Below are 15,298 nucleotides of genomic sequence, written 5' to 3'. Positions count from 1 at the left end.
ATTTATTTACCATGTATTTGTATTACTCCAAACTATATTTCTAATTGAATGTGGTTCTGCACAATTTCCCTTGTTGATCATTAAAGTTTGTCTAAGTCTAAGTTTGGAGTCAAATAGCATAAAACTCTTTCACACATAAATAGGGCATAACAACTATCACAACACCAGTAGGAGTGAAGCGAACACGGTGGCCAACACATTGTCCCTTATTTTTATTTATTTTTTAGGAAGGCCCACAGCCATTGGTCAAGCACATGCGTGGAAGCATTATAGTGTTTGATGCAATTGCTCCCCACCAGTTCTTAGCAATAATTGCCATTCTTCATATTAAAAATAAATCGAGCTATTCAAAAGCACCCAAAAAGTAAAGGCCGACTTGCAGAATGAGAATGTCAATATTTATTGTATATGTGAAGAAGTGAAAATGCATAAAGTTAGGGGAAACTTTTTGATGCTGCTTTTAAAGCAAACTTGTTGTCTACTGACAGCAAATCATCTCTTCACCACTTCATGCTCCCCTGCTGAGAACCACCACTGGAATCTATTGTCCACTGGTCCGTGTGTAAAGATGTAATGTTCGGGCGGTTGATTGTGAGAGACACATTAACCGCTTTGTTGTGCCACACAGTCCTGACTATATTATTGTACATATCTAAATACTACAGTTCCAATGTGACAACCTATTTTTATGTGGCAGTTTGTCTTCATGTAGATTTAGAAAGGAAGAAATCATTGTATTTAACTCAACAGTTTGTACGTAAGAGTATTCACGCTTGCTTAGTCGTTCAAAAACAAACACAAGTGCACAGCCGGCAGTTAGGACTGTCCAGATGCACTTCCAATACGATTCCTGAAATCGGAGCCTTGTGTATCGGCAAACACCAATATTGATTCGCTACAATATTAGCAGGAATCATATATACTTTTATTTTGTAGTGTGGAATATAAGAACATTTTGACAATGGTAGGTATGAAAACACTAACCTATTTATTATTACAATGCATCCAAAAAGTGTTCACAGCTCTTCAATTTTATTCTCATTAAGTTATGTTACGGATTTATTCCAAAATGGAATAAATGCATTTTTATTCTCAAAATTATTTAGACAATACTCCATAATGACAGTAAACAGTTTTTTTGTATAATTTTTTTGCAAAGAGAGTACTCTGCTTTGCGAAAGGGACAAGCGGTGGAAAATAGATGCATGGATGGATTTTTATAATTTATTGAAAATAAAAATTAAAAAACATTACATGCACATATGTACTTACAACCTTTGCTCTGTTGATGCACTTTTCAATCAATCAATCAATGTTTACTTATATAGCCCTAAATCACTAGTGTCTCAAAGGGCTGCACAAACCACTACGACATCCTCGGTAGGCCCACATAAGGGCAAGGAAAACTCACACCCAGTGGGACTTTTAGTAGCAATTACAGCCTCAAGTCTTTATGAATACGATACCACAAGCTTGGCACACCTATCTTTGGACAGTTTTGCCCATTCCTCTTTGTAGCACCTCTCAAGGTCCATCAAGTTGGATGGGAAGCGTTGGTTTTCATCCAGAATGTCTCTGTACATTGCTGCCTTAATCTTAGTCTAGTCAGGGAGGTGACCAAGAACCCAATGGCCACTCTATCAAAGCTGCAGAATTCCACTGTGGTGAGTGAGAGGAGAACCTTCCAGAAGGACAACCATCAGTGCAGCAAACCACCAATCAGGCCTGTGTGGTAGAGTGCACTGCCAGACGGAAGCCACTACTACTAGTGTCCGCCCTGAGATCGGTAGGTCGTGAGTTCAAATCCCGGCCGAGTCATACCAAAGACTATAAAAATGGGACCCATTACCTCCCTGCTTGGCACTCAGCATTAAGGGTTGGAATTGGGGGTTAAATCACCATAAAATGATTCCCGGGCGCGGCACCGCAGCTGCCCACTGCTCCCCTCACCTCCCAGGGGGTGATCAAGGATGATGGGTCAAATGCAGAGAATAATTTCGCCACATCTAGTATGTGTGTGACAATCATTGGTACTTGAACTTCTTACTATGAAGTTTTCCAAAATGCACTTGAAAGACTCTTAGACCATTAGAAACTAAATCTTTGCTCTGATGAGACAAAGATTGAACTCTGTGGCGTGGTTTGCAGTCATCAGCCAGATGAGCCAGGCACCGCTCATCACCAGGCCAATACCATCTCTCCAGTGAAGCATGGTGGTGGCGGCATCATCCTGTCTTGATGTTTTTCAGTGGCAGGAACTGGGAGACTAGTCAGGATAGAGATAAAGATGAACGCAGCAATATACAGAGACATCATGGATACAATCCAATGCTACTTATCAAACATGATGGAGCTTGAGAGGTGCTATGAAGAGGAATGGACTAAACTGCCCAAAGACAGGTCTGCCAAGCGTGTGGCTTCGTATTCAAAAAGAGGCTATGATTGCTGCCGAAGGTACATCAACAAAGTATTGAGCAAAGTGTGTGAATATATGTGATTTCTTTTTTTCTTTTTTTTTGAATACATTTGCAAAATAAAATAAAAACGTTTTAACATCGTAATCATGAATTTTGAGGGCAAAAATGCATTTATTACCTTTTGGAATAAGGCAGTAAAATAACAAAATATGGACAAAGTGGAGCTCTGTGAATACTTTCCAGGTGCACTGTAACTGTCTGGAATGGGCTTATACTGTCCTTAAGTTAAAGTAAGGTGGCAATTGTTTTTTGGTGCTGCATTGTGGCGCCAATAATTAAGTTTAGCTCATGACGGACACATTCTTTACTGGATGCTTTTTAATACGTGCTTTAGACTGCAATATTGTTCAATTAAGGACATGTGTTTTGATGCAAGCCAATACAATCCCATACTTCTGATCTTAAACTGTTATTATCGATCGGGACACCCCAAGCTGTCTAAAATAACTGATATGAATGTTTCTCTGCTAATTAAGCTTTAAATTCCAATGTCCTTGTTGACTTATCATAAATTATGCAATGATGCCGATTGGGAAGTGTGGAACAAAAATCGTTGTAAAGTATTTTCATATTCCTATTAAGTTACGATTTTACGTTGCTAGTGGATCCTGCCTGGTTGAACCCCTGCTTCTCTAGGTTTGAAAAAGATAAATATCAACATGCAACACTATCTCTATCAATACCTGCAATTTTTAATATTTCAAATTATCGATTCGACAACATTTCGTAGAAAATCGTAATTTTCCATTTTCACAAGCCCATGACAATTTAAAAGAAAAATAGTCCTAAACTATGTTGCATCACTTTTGTACAAGTAATATTAATTATTAAATAGTCAATGTTAGTTTTAGTGTATGCATGATTGTATTATGTCATGCGCGGTCGGCCAGCACGGCAAGGGCTGCTGCCTTCAGGAACTGTTGGACATAATTCCACTCCTCTTTAAAATTAAAAACGTGAAATCATTCCTCGCCACATCGTGCTTTGAAGTTTGCATCGTCACTTCATCGCAGATTTTTTCTTAAATGGTCTAGATTAATAATTTTTGAAATATAAAAGTCATAACTATAAATATCAATACTACTAGTGCCATTACATAAGTCCCATCCATCCATCCATCCATTTTCTACCCCTTGTCCCTTTTTTGGGGTTGCGGGAGGTGCTGGAGCCTATCTCAGTTACATTCGGGCGGTAGACCATAACTCCTAAATTCAGAGCAGTATATGTATCATTTTTTTACAGTATGTCTACTATATTAGATCAAACAAGCGCAGATTTGACCATGTGGGATGGCATGGCGTAGTGGGTACAGCGGCCGTACCAGAAACCTGAGGGTTGCAGTTTCGCTCCCCGCCTCTTACAATCCAAATTGCTGCCGTTGTGTCCCTGGGCAGGACACTTCACCCTTGCCCCTGGTGAATGAATGAATGGTGGTGGTCGGAGAGGCCGTAGGCGTAAAACTGGCAGCCACACTTCCATCAGTCTACCCCAGGGCAGCTGTTGCTACAAAAGTAGCTTACCACCATGTACGATGGGTTCTCACTTTTCTGTGAAGCGCTATGAGTGTCTAGAAAAGCGCTATATAAATGTAATTCAATATTATTATTATTATTGTTTCATGTCTATAGGGCCCTACCAATGTTAAACATTGTATTTAGAAGGTCGTAAACAGGTGTTTTTAGGCTCGGGCCATGAAAACATTTGATTTATACTTAAAAGGTGCTGTTTGCAACTTCCTCACCGTAACCCAAAGCAAAAAATATAACAAGAACACCACCGACTCGCTTATATTACCATTAGTGGTTTAACAGAACACATTTGATTGGCAATTGTCTATATGTTGCATAATTACTAAGTTTATAAAGATTTTTACTGGCCTGAATAAAAATATTGGTGTTTATGGCAGTCACTCACGCGGTCTTAACCACATGTACGCGCAGAGAGAGCGTACAAACGTACAAACCCAGTCCAAAAGAAGCAACGAACAATTTGCAGCCATGTTGTTGTTATGATAGAATATACATTCAGTGACCGCTAACGCTAGCTATCGAAGTTGTTGTTATTAGCTAACAACACCTAAAACTAATGCGCGTGCATGTGTTATGTACGTACGTACTTACGTCATTACGTACAAGAAGCCGTGAGAGAGCGAGATTTACTGTGTAAAATACACTGGAAAGTTGGCATCCTCAAGGCCTCTGTGGAAATGTTGCTAACAGCCCCTTCATACTTTATCACAAGCTTTGGTGAGATCAGTGAACGCGGCAGCTGAAGTTTAATCTGTCAACAAAAAGAAATACGGTAGTTTTTTTACCCTAATATTAGTCCTCAAATTTGAGTCTATTGGGCCATTAAGGTTTTGGTCAGCATTGTTTCCCTTATGATGTGCGTTCTGGAATTGCTAGTGAAGAAGCTGACAATGAGCTGATCCGCCCGCGACCTGTCTCCATGACAGGCGAGGTTTTGCCTTGCGCACATGAAATATCAACGTGATAAAAAAATATTTTATAGCAACTCAATGGTTATTGTAAATGTCAAAGGTATGTTTCATAAGATATGATTTATATTATAATGAGTTTACTTTCCTGTTGTATTCCTTTCAGTGACACGGACCACGATAGACGAACTCCTTCTCCAGACGTCATCATTCTGTCAGACAATGAAGCGTCCAGTCCCAGAACAACACCTCGCCCCGAAGAGCGCCTCAACCATGCTAACCTGGAGATGTTTAGGGTAAAACATTTCCCCAACAATAATGTGACTCACTAATTAATTAATTTTTGTTTTGCACATCTGTTTTAACTCTTGATTATCATATTTATATTTATATTATCATAAATTCAGTTTTATTTGTTCTTAATTAATATGATTACCGTATTTTTCGGATTATAAATCGCTCCGGAGTATACGTCGCACTGGCCTAAAATGCATAATAAAGAAGGAAAAAAATCATATATACGTCGCACTGGAGTATAAGTCGCATTTTTGAGGGAAATTTATTTGATAAAATCCAACACCAAGAATAGACATTTGAAAGGCAATTTAAAATAAATAAAGAATAGTGAACAACAGGCTGAATAAGTGTACGTTATATGACGCATATATAACCAACTGACAACGTGCCTGGTATGTTAACGTAACATATTATGGTAAGAGTCATTCAAATAACTACAAACCCTGTTTCAATATGAGTTGGGAAATTGTGTTAGACGTAAATATAAACCAAATACAATGATTTGCAAATCATTTTCAAACCATATTCAATTGATCATGCTACAAAGACAACATATTTGAAGTTAAAACTGATTAAAAATTTTTTTTTTTTGCAAATAATCATTAACTTTAGAATTTGATGCCAGCATCACGTGACAAAGAAGTTGGAAAAGGTGGTAATAAATACTGATAAAGTTGAGGAATGCTCATCAAACACTTATTTGGAACATCCTACAGGTGTGCAGGCTAATTGGTAACAGTTGGGTGCCATGACTGGGTATAAAAGCAGCTTCCATGAAATGTTAAGTAATTCACAAACAAGGATGGAGCGAGGGTCACCAATTTGTAAGCAAATTGTCGAACAGTTTTAGAACAACATTTCTCAACGAGCTATTGCAAGGAATTTAGGGATTTTACCATCTACGGTCCGTAAAATCATCCAAAGGTTCAGAGAATCTGGAGAAATCACTGCACGTAAGCGATGACATTACGGACCTTTGATCCCTCAGGCGGTACTGCATCAAAAACCAACATTGGTGTGTAAAGGATATCACCACATGGGCTCAGGAACACTTCATAAAACCACTGTCAGTAACTACAGTTGGTCGCTACATATGTAAGTGCAAGTTAAAACTCTACTATGCAAAGCAAAACCCATTTATCAACAACACCAAGGAACGGTGCCAGCTTCGCTGGGCCCGAGATCATCTAAGATGAACTGATGCAAAGTGGAAAAGTGTTCTGTGGTCTGACGAGTCCACATTTAAAAAAATTTGGGGAAATATTCGACATCGTGTCGTCCGGACCAAAGGGGAAGCAAACCATCCAGACTGTTATGGACGTAAATTTCAAAAGCCAGCATCTGTGATGGTATGGGGGTGCATTAGTGCCCAAGGCATGGGTAACTTACACATTTGTAAAGGCACCATTAATGCTGAAAGGTCCATACAGGTTTTGGAGCAACATATGTTGTCACCCAAGCAATGTTATGGACGTCCCAGCTTATTTCAGCAAGACAATGCCAAACCACGTGTTACATCAGCATGGCTTCATAGTAAAAGAGTGCAGGTACTAGAGATGCGCGGTTTGCGGTCTCATCCGCGGATAAATCGCGGGTCGGGCGGGTGAAATGACAAAAAAATAGATTTTAATTAGATTCAGGCGGGTGGCGGTTGAACCATTCGGAAATATTTGATATACATGGTTCACGGATCGGTATCCTTTACCATTCAAAGAGCCATTTAGGACCCTTGTCACAAAGTGAAGAAGACAATAGGAGACGCAAACATTCTCTAGAATGCCTGCCGGCAGTCACCCAGTTAATAAGTATTAGGGCGTGCTATGAAACCATTGGCTTTGTCGCCTTCTACAGCATGTACGATCTGCTTGCCAGTCCAGCAACATGTTGTGTGTGGCTTCCGCAGACACACGCACACGACTGCAAGCCATACTGGGTGACACAGAGTACACTAATGGTTGTGATAGAAACAATTTTAACACTCTTAGTAATATGCGCCACGCTGTGAAGCCACACCAAACGAGAATGACAAACACATTTCGGGAGAACATCCTCACAGTAACACAACATAAACGCAACATATACCCAGAATCCTTTGCATCCATGACACATCCTGTCTATTTTATAGACCCCTCTAGCAGCAAAATAGAGGCAAACCCATTGGCTCTGCTGTAAGAGGACTTTCATTTACAAGTTAGAATGCATTAAAAAAAAAATTATCTGTCTTGTCTTTCATAATGATTGTGAACGATAGCCAAATAAAGTGCAGTTTCCTTTAAGTCTTGATCAACTTCAGATCCATCCATGTATTTAAGTTTTTATTTGTTATGGGTTTATTTTTTTAGTTTTACGCCCTTTGTATCAAAGAAAATGTGCTCTTTTTTTGTAGCAAATACACAAACTATGCAATATTTTTCCCCAAAAAATGATCCCAAAGCAGAATTTTTGATGTGAAGTAATTGGAGCCTTGAATAGGTTAATAATGCATAACAATGTTGTTTTGGAATCAGTATTAATTTTTGAGCAATGACCGCTTTAAAGAGAGAAAAAACACAGCCCGCCTTGCAGCTTTGTTTTTTTTAGAGTCAACATTGCAACTTCTTCTCCTTAAATTTCACCTGTTTGTTGTTCTAATCCACTATTTTTATGTTTATTTTTTTATATTAGTATGTTTAGAATGTGTCACGGCATGTAAATGGCCCTGGGCTACACTTTGGTGTTTATAGCTTATGAAAACCTTTAATTGCAAATTTCTTAAAAATTGCAGGTTTTTAGGAATCATAAACCCTGATCATTGAATTTATAATAAATAAAAGCCTGACATATTTCACTTTGTATGTGTTGAGTTTATATCACATATTCGTTTTACATTTGAAGTTGAATTGCTGAAATGAATAAACTTTTACACGATTTTCCAATTTTTTGAGTTTCAGCAATTTGTGCTGCCGGTCATGTTCTTCAAAACATTGACTACTTTCGTTTAGAAATACTTGGGTAAACAGTCCTTTAACAGTCCTATCTGCCAAACTAAATTCCAGCATTCAGTAAAGCCAGAATGATATATAAACCAGAGGAAGTACAAAGTGCAGCCTGAGTTACATTGTAAAATAAAAGAAACAGCAGAATTTACAAAATATAGTAAAACAATATAAAATAACAAGAAAAATAAATGTTCATACTAATAACTAATAATATGTTTTTAAATTTATACATAATATTTTTTAGGGCTTTAAAAAGATAAATAAATGCGTCATAGCAAATTATACAATGATTTCATATTGACACACACCCTAAAATTACCCCTTGCCACACCTGGCCACGCTCCTGCCTACAGAAATAGATTGCCGTTTATTAGGAAACACTGCTGTTGGAATATATAAAACAAGACTGGAATATTCAACTTAATGGCAAAGACTACTTCTTGACTGCGTCAACAGCCTCTGAAATGTAAAACAAGATATACCAACTCGACAGCACAACAGTATATTGACCAACATTGGATTACTTTTGGCATCTTTGATGTACAAAATGTATTAAATTGGCCCCCATCCTTCAGTTTGTATGGATGCTTTATCAGAATTTTTGTTATGTATTGGAAAATTACCAGCTAGCATTTCGTTTTTTTTGTTTTATTTAAAATTCTATATCATTTACATAAAAGATATGCAGTTTACTGTTTTGCATTTTTTTCACTACACTGAATCAAACCGTGGCCTTAAAACTGAGACGTCTACTGAACCGTGACAATGGTGTATCGTTACACTTACAGCGATGTACAGTGACACTTTTTTAGGAATAAGCTGTACTTTGATTTGAAACAAAGTCTAAACAGCAACTTTTCTTGCGTGTTTTATTTGCTTTTTTGCCTTCGTATCAATTCACATCAGGCTATACATTTCAAGGCTGAAAGCCCGAGTGCTTTTTTCTATGAATTCGTTGTAGAAATAACAGTTGAATTGTATCATTTGTAACCCTATCAAAACATTAAAATTGTTCAATGTATTTAAAATGAACTTTGATGGCAAAATACCTTTTGAAAATGAGCTAGCTTTCTGACACAATGCCATTTAGGGGATTTCTCATCCTGGGGGTACGCACATGACTTCTAAATGTTTTAACAGTATGTGACGTAAGGAGTTGATGAGCTCAAGTGAAGTACAAAAGACACATTTCAAGTGTTGCTGACACGCGTCACCATTGCCTCTTGGCAAACATTGAAAAAGTGACCGTGTTGCATGCATGTGTGTGTTTTCTAGGGCAAGACTGGAGAGGAGAGGCAGCAGATGATCAAAGCTCTGAGAGAGGAGTTGCGTTTGGAGGAGGCTCGACTTGTGCTGCTGAAAAAGCTCCGTCAGAGTCAGATGCAGAAGGAGAACGTGGTGCAGAAGGTCAGTGGTTACAAGTCAGAGCGCATCATCTACTCATCATTGTCCATGGCCTCTTTCACGCAATGATTCTGCAAAATTAGCGCATTGGAGGCGTAACAGTAAACCCTGTGACTTTTACATTAAAGTGGCTCTATTGTGCAAATCCAACTTTTCTAACCTAATTGTACCTGTTTGAGATCTGCATAAGTCCCAAAAATTTGAAATCAAACCATCAAAGCATAGCAGTAATGTTTACAAAACAATCTTGCCTTCCTTCATATTTCCTCCAAACACTACGTTTGGAGTTTGCTCCAAGTCCGACGTCAGCGGATTATCCATATATGGTAGAAAACCCAAACATGCTTGCGTGAGTCAGCCATTCTTATTTTATGTAGGACTGGTTGTAGCACAACATCTCCACAATGAAACCCAATGCTCTGATTTTGGTTGATTTAACCAGCACAAGTCACTCCACAAACTTTCAACCTCATCTGAAGTAAAAAGTGCCTTACTTTCAACTTTTATGATTTGTGGCAATGTGCCTTCAACTGTGTGGACAGAAGAGTCCTGCTTTACCCGCAAACCTTCACAAGAAGATTAATTCTTCTGAAAAACTACTTTAAAAGTACCAGTAAAGTGGACAAACAAGTTGCCTCGATATTGAAACTATTATCCTATATATATATATATATATATATATATATATATATATATATATATAGATATGATCAAAATAGTATAAACAGATTCCCATGCCATTTTGAGAGATAATGAGCTAGCCACACAGGTCATCGTGTGACGTAGCAATAGGGACCGCAGATCCTTTTATCACCAACAACAATGTAAATCATGCAGACTTTGTGAGTGCCAACCACGATTACTTTGGGGGAAAATGATGATCCAGAAACCTATATTGTTAATCCTAAATAAAAGGAGGATGAGCTACAAGTTTTAGAAGCTCTGCTAAACAGATCCAGCTTTGAGTTTGAGTTTGTTTCGAACATGCAAGAATACTAAGCATCATGTAGCGGTAGTGCTAAATAAGGGAATACAAACTACAAAAATAATCAGAAGAGAGTTTTATTGCCATTGTTTAAGAACGGGTTCACAAACTAGGAATTTTACTTGACACAATCGTGCAACATAAAACACATATAACACAGAATAGAATAACATGAGCTGTAACTGAGCTAACAGCTCTTGTTATTGTTCATGTGTCTGATGACCAAGGGGAAAAAATTGTTCAGGTGGCGGGAGGTTTGGGTCTGGATGGACCGTAGTCTCCTGCCTGAGGGGAGAATAGTTTGTGTTAATAAATTGATAGCTCACCGTACGATGTCTGCTCTTACTTTGATGACGACTGATAGGATGTCCATATCTTCCCGTTTACGTGAAGAATTAATCATGATGTACACGAAGGGTTAACAAGTAAAAGTTTTCTTGCATTCGCAGTCATCGGTTCTGTGTGATAGTCTCCAACTCCGGGTTGAAATTTAATGTCACAGATTTATGGCTAAATCCTCCTAATATCCAGATGAGAGGCATGATTTATGATTTAGAATCATTTAAATGAGCCGAGACGCGATGATGCGGGAGCAGCAGGACATAGCTGCCGGCTCACAGTAAAAGCAGCTGAGGGCTACTGAGCTGTGCGTTATCACTCTGGCGCTAAAAAATAGTTCGTCTGCGTTAGTGCTTACCGCCAATATTTGGTTAATATTCAGGTTACGATATGTACAAAAGCATGTAGAGTATTGTTGGCGGATTTTAAATTGTTATTTAGCGGGTTTTGTGGGCGGAATAGAGAGCCCTCATCGACAGACTATTTATATCTTTATTTATTTATGACTTAGAATGCATAAAAACAACAACAACTTATGTGTTAATATCTTATATAGGGATTGTGAATGATAGACAGCACATCTCTCTAATTTTTGCATATATCCAGTATGACTGATCTGATATTATGGTCAGAGTGCAGAAGTGTTACTCCAGTGATGTCAATCTACGAAAATGACCAAAGACATTTGGAACGAATTATTAAAAAAGAATGACTGAATTTTTGTAATTTTGTGATTTTTAGATTGTATTGTCATATACTTTGCGTATTGTAAATACAATTGGATATCTGTGTTGGCCCTGCGGTGAGGTGACGACTTGTCTCGGATGTACCCCGCCTTCTACCTGAATTCAGCTGGGATAGGCTCTAGCACCCCTGAGAGGGACAAGCGGTAGAAAATGGATGGATGGTTTAGTGGATACAATGAGACACAATTAAGTATATGAAGTCAACTTGTTGTGTCCACTCTACTGGTATTTTAATGGCAGACTCAGTGACTACTATTTGAAATAGTAAATGGTAAATGAGTTTTACTTGTATAGCGCTTTTTCTACCTTTTTAAGGAACTCAAAGCGCTTTGTCACTATTTTCACATTCGCACACACATTCACACACTGATGGCGAGAGCTGCCATGCAAGGCGCTAACCGGGACCCATCAGGAGCAAGGGTGAAGTGTCTTGCTCAAGGACACAACGGACGTGACTAGGACGGTAGAAGGTTGGGATTGAACCAGTAACCCTCAGATTGCTGGCACGGCAACTCTCTCAACTTTATGGCAATAGAGGACACAAATAAACTCAGTAAGTTAGAAATCTGTGAATTCAAATAGTTTTATTATACTCGTACACATTTGCAGAAATACGGTACAAAATTGAATGATTATACGTTACCAATGTTAGCTCAAATTGCTGCGTTGCTAGCTTAGCCTTTAAATGTAAGACAATAGCGTCACCATTCTCCGGCAAAATAAAGAATGTTTTCCTAAAAAATATTTTTAATTGGATCAGTGCCTACTGCGTTTTGCAATGGACCAGTTATTGTAATCAGTTATTACATTAGCGATCCAACTCTTAATTTAATTTTCTGTATTGCCGGTTTGAGCGAGGGTTAAAAGCACCAGTGCAGTGTTAGTATTAACATGATATAGAATAAAAAATGGGTTGAAGATAGGTTTTCACAGCAAAATATATGCAAAATGTTGACTAAAGAACCATCATTACATGTTAAGTAGACCAAAATAAAGTGTGTCAAAAATAGGGAAAATAAACCGTCAAGTGGGATATTGCTGTGTCAGCAACTCAGCGACTCGAAAAATTAGATGTGCGACGACGTCTGTACCAGTAGTGTAGTCTTGACAACCATCTAATGGCCATAGATGTGGTCAGCTCACAATCAGCTTCAATATGTCTTCTGTAAACTGGCTACTATTTATGTGACAGTGTTATGCTGGCTTGGCATGTTAAACTTCATTTGAACGTTTGACTGATAAACATCATTCCAGGATACAAATTTCTACAGTCTTATCAAACACAAGTATAGGATCAGTTGCAAACATGAATAAACTTACCTTGGACAGTATTGATCCATGTCGCACAAGGTTGTGTCCCGTCAACACTGATGGTTATAATAATTACTCCACACCAATGTTCCCTCTAATCTTTCATGTGAGTGAGCAAAGGCAAAAACTCCCTGAGCATTCAGTGGAGCACATGTGAGCATCATCAGGCGTGCACAACGTGGCCATAGCAGCAGCACACCTGTCCTAAATGTGGCTTAATAACAAGTTAAATGTTCTATTATTATAATCAAATGACAACAATCATTTTCCTGAGATTATTTTCTAATATAAATGATTTGGATCGCTTACGATAAAAACAATAAAAAAAATTTTTTTTTTTTTGCTGTGTACTATTATTGTATGTCTGGGTGGGGTCCTACTTTGGAAATAATTTGTACCCTTTTTAGTGTTCACATTTAGTTCCCCTTAAAACATTCCCATGTTGCACAATGAGATGTAAGCATGGAATAAAGTGTAAATTCCTGTAACTTTCTGTCTGTAAAATGTATCTTTTTATGAGCAGTCCTTTAATATAGTAACAACATTTCATAATGAATATCCATGAATTAACATTCTTAATAAATGACAGTAGAATAAGCACACATCTGATAAAGGAGTCATAGTGTAACAACCTGGTATTTACACTGTGTGTGGTGTTGGAATTGTCCTCCTTTTTGTGTGGCCGTAAACACATCACTGGTTAAGTGTGTATGTTGGTGCTGCAAAAAGAGAGTGAGCGGTTGCTGTTGATATGACAGATCCCAAAGTGTTGGTATAAACTTGGTTTGTGCAGCAGAAAACTATTGTTTTTTCTAGATATAAGTCTTTTACGAAGGTTTTTAGTGTGGTTACGGCAGACCAACAGTTTTGCTTATTAAAGTAAATTTTAATTTCTGTCCTCTTTAAAGCGTCTCGACAGACATTACAATAATGAACAGTGTTGTCAAACATTGTTTATCTGTTGTGGCCGCTTGCTGTCACCTGTCACTCACAGTTGCATTGCAAAATCCTATAGAACAAAAAGTTTTGTGTTTATTTCGTTTAGAGTTTGGATTGTATTTTATTTTGCTCTGCAGTGGGCAATTGCGCAGGGAACACACTCTTATTATTTTTAATGTAATGTGCTTATTTTCCACATATTATAGATTTGGTTAGTCTGTTTGTATTAGCCCAGTAGACACTTTAACACTATCTACTGTGATGCAATAACAATTAACCAATTAACTTATGTGTGTAGATAAACTAGGAATCCTGTGTAACCAAGCAACTGAAAAACATTTTACCTTCCAGGAGGGATTGCATTTGACTTTTGATGTTTAGAGATAGACTTGAGGCATAAATGTATTGCTGGGATTAAGTGTGGCTCCATGTGTGCAGATACCGGTGGTCCAAAATGCTGCGTCTTCTGGGCAGCCTTCTTCTATGCACAGCTCCCCTGGTCTGGGGAAGCTTCCGGTACGACCAGGACTGCACAACCAGGACCCCCAGAATCTCCGCACTGCACAGGTTAGTGTGAAACTCTTTGATTACCTGTAGACACACCTGCAGCACGGGTGTCCAGGAAGGCACACAGAAACCTCATAGGGTGTGTGTGTGAGTCATGAATCTGCGTTTATATGTAATTTGTGCAATCATTTGTGGTGATTTGTCACTTTAACTTTGACAGCCCTAATTGACAGTTTCAAGAAGTCATGCTGTTTTGTTTGCATGAACTTTGTGAAGACTTTGACTGAAAATGTGACCAAGTGAAGCAAAGTTGGAACACCTAATCCTGACTTTAGAAAAAGATGTGTCGGTATACTACCATTTAAATGCAATGTACCCCACTGTGTTTTCCAGTCCATACTAGTTACTTTGATACAACATGTGAATGGAAAAATATATATTGACAATTTTGTCTTCAAGTTTATAGTCGTCTCTCGCTAAATTGCGCTTTATGTATCGCAGCTTCCCTACATCGTGGATATAAAAAAGCATATTCTACATGTTTTTGGCCTACAAGGATGAAATAATTTTTTATTAATTCAATATATATATTGCAGTGCAATATTTTTCTTGTTTTCTATTACAGGGTCCTCAACCTTTTTGACCTCGGGGCCCAACTTTTTTTCTACTACAATACAATCAAATATTAACACTGAATTAGTAATCTTACTCTTAATTTAAATGATGTCCATTAATTATATCTAAACAGGATAACATTGTCATATGATATAAACACGTGTTAATTACATTATTATTAACAAGGCTGATAATCAGGCTGATTACAAAACTAAATACCAATCAAATATACTGCAAAAGAAGGGATATTTACATTCAATTAC

The 15,298-nt window shown here is 37.9% G+C and overlaps 1 protein-coding gene across 2 annotated transcripts in view; it reads left to right on the top strand.

The window, feature by feature from the left end:
• The window catches only part of gatad2b (GATA zinc finger domain containing 2B), a 150,728-nt gene that overhangs the window by 100,048 nt on the left and 35,382 nt on the right, over positions 1 to 15,298 (top strand). For both annotated transcript variants that reach the window (XM_061908362.1, XM_061908363.1), the window contains 3 exons: positions 5,081 to 5,210; positions 9,465 to 9,596; positions 14,352 to 14,480. In XM_061908362.1, coding sequence (XP_061764346.1) covers positions 5,081 to 5,210; positions 9,465 to 9,596; positions 14,352 to 14,480 — 391 coding nt within the window. The remainder of the gene's footprint in view (positions 1 to 5,080; positions 5,211 to 9,464; positions 9,597 to 14,351; positions 14,481 to 15,298) is intronic.

This window comes from Nerophis ophidion, linkage group LG08 (assembly GCF_033978795.1).
Source record: "Nerophis ophidion isolate RoL-2023_Sa linkage group LG08, RoL_Noph_v1.0, whole genome shotgun sequence".
Lineage (NCBI taxonomy): Eukaryota > Metazoa > Chordata > Actinopteri > Syngnathiformes > Syngnathidae > Nerophis > Nerophis ophidion.
Note: the sequence above shows the minus strand (reverse complement) of the source record. Positions and strands in the feature narration are given on the sequence as shown.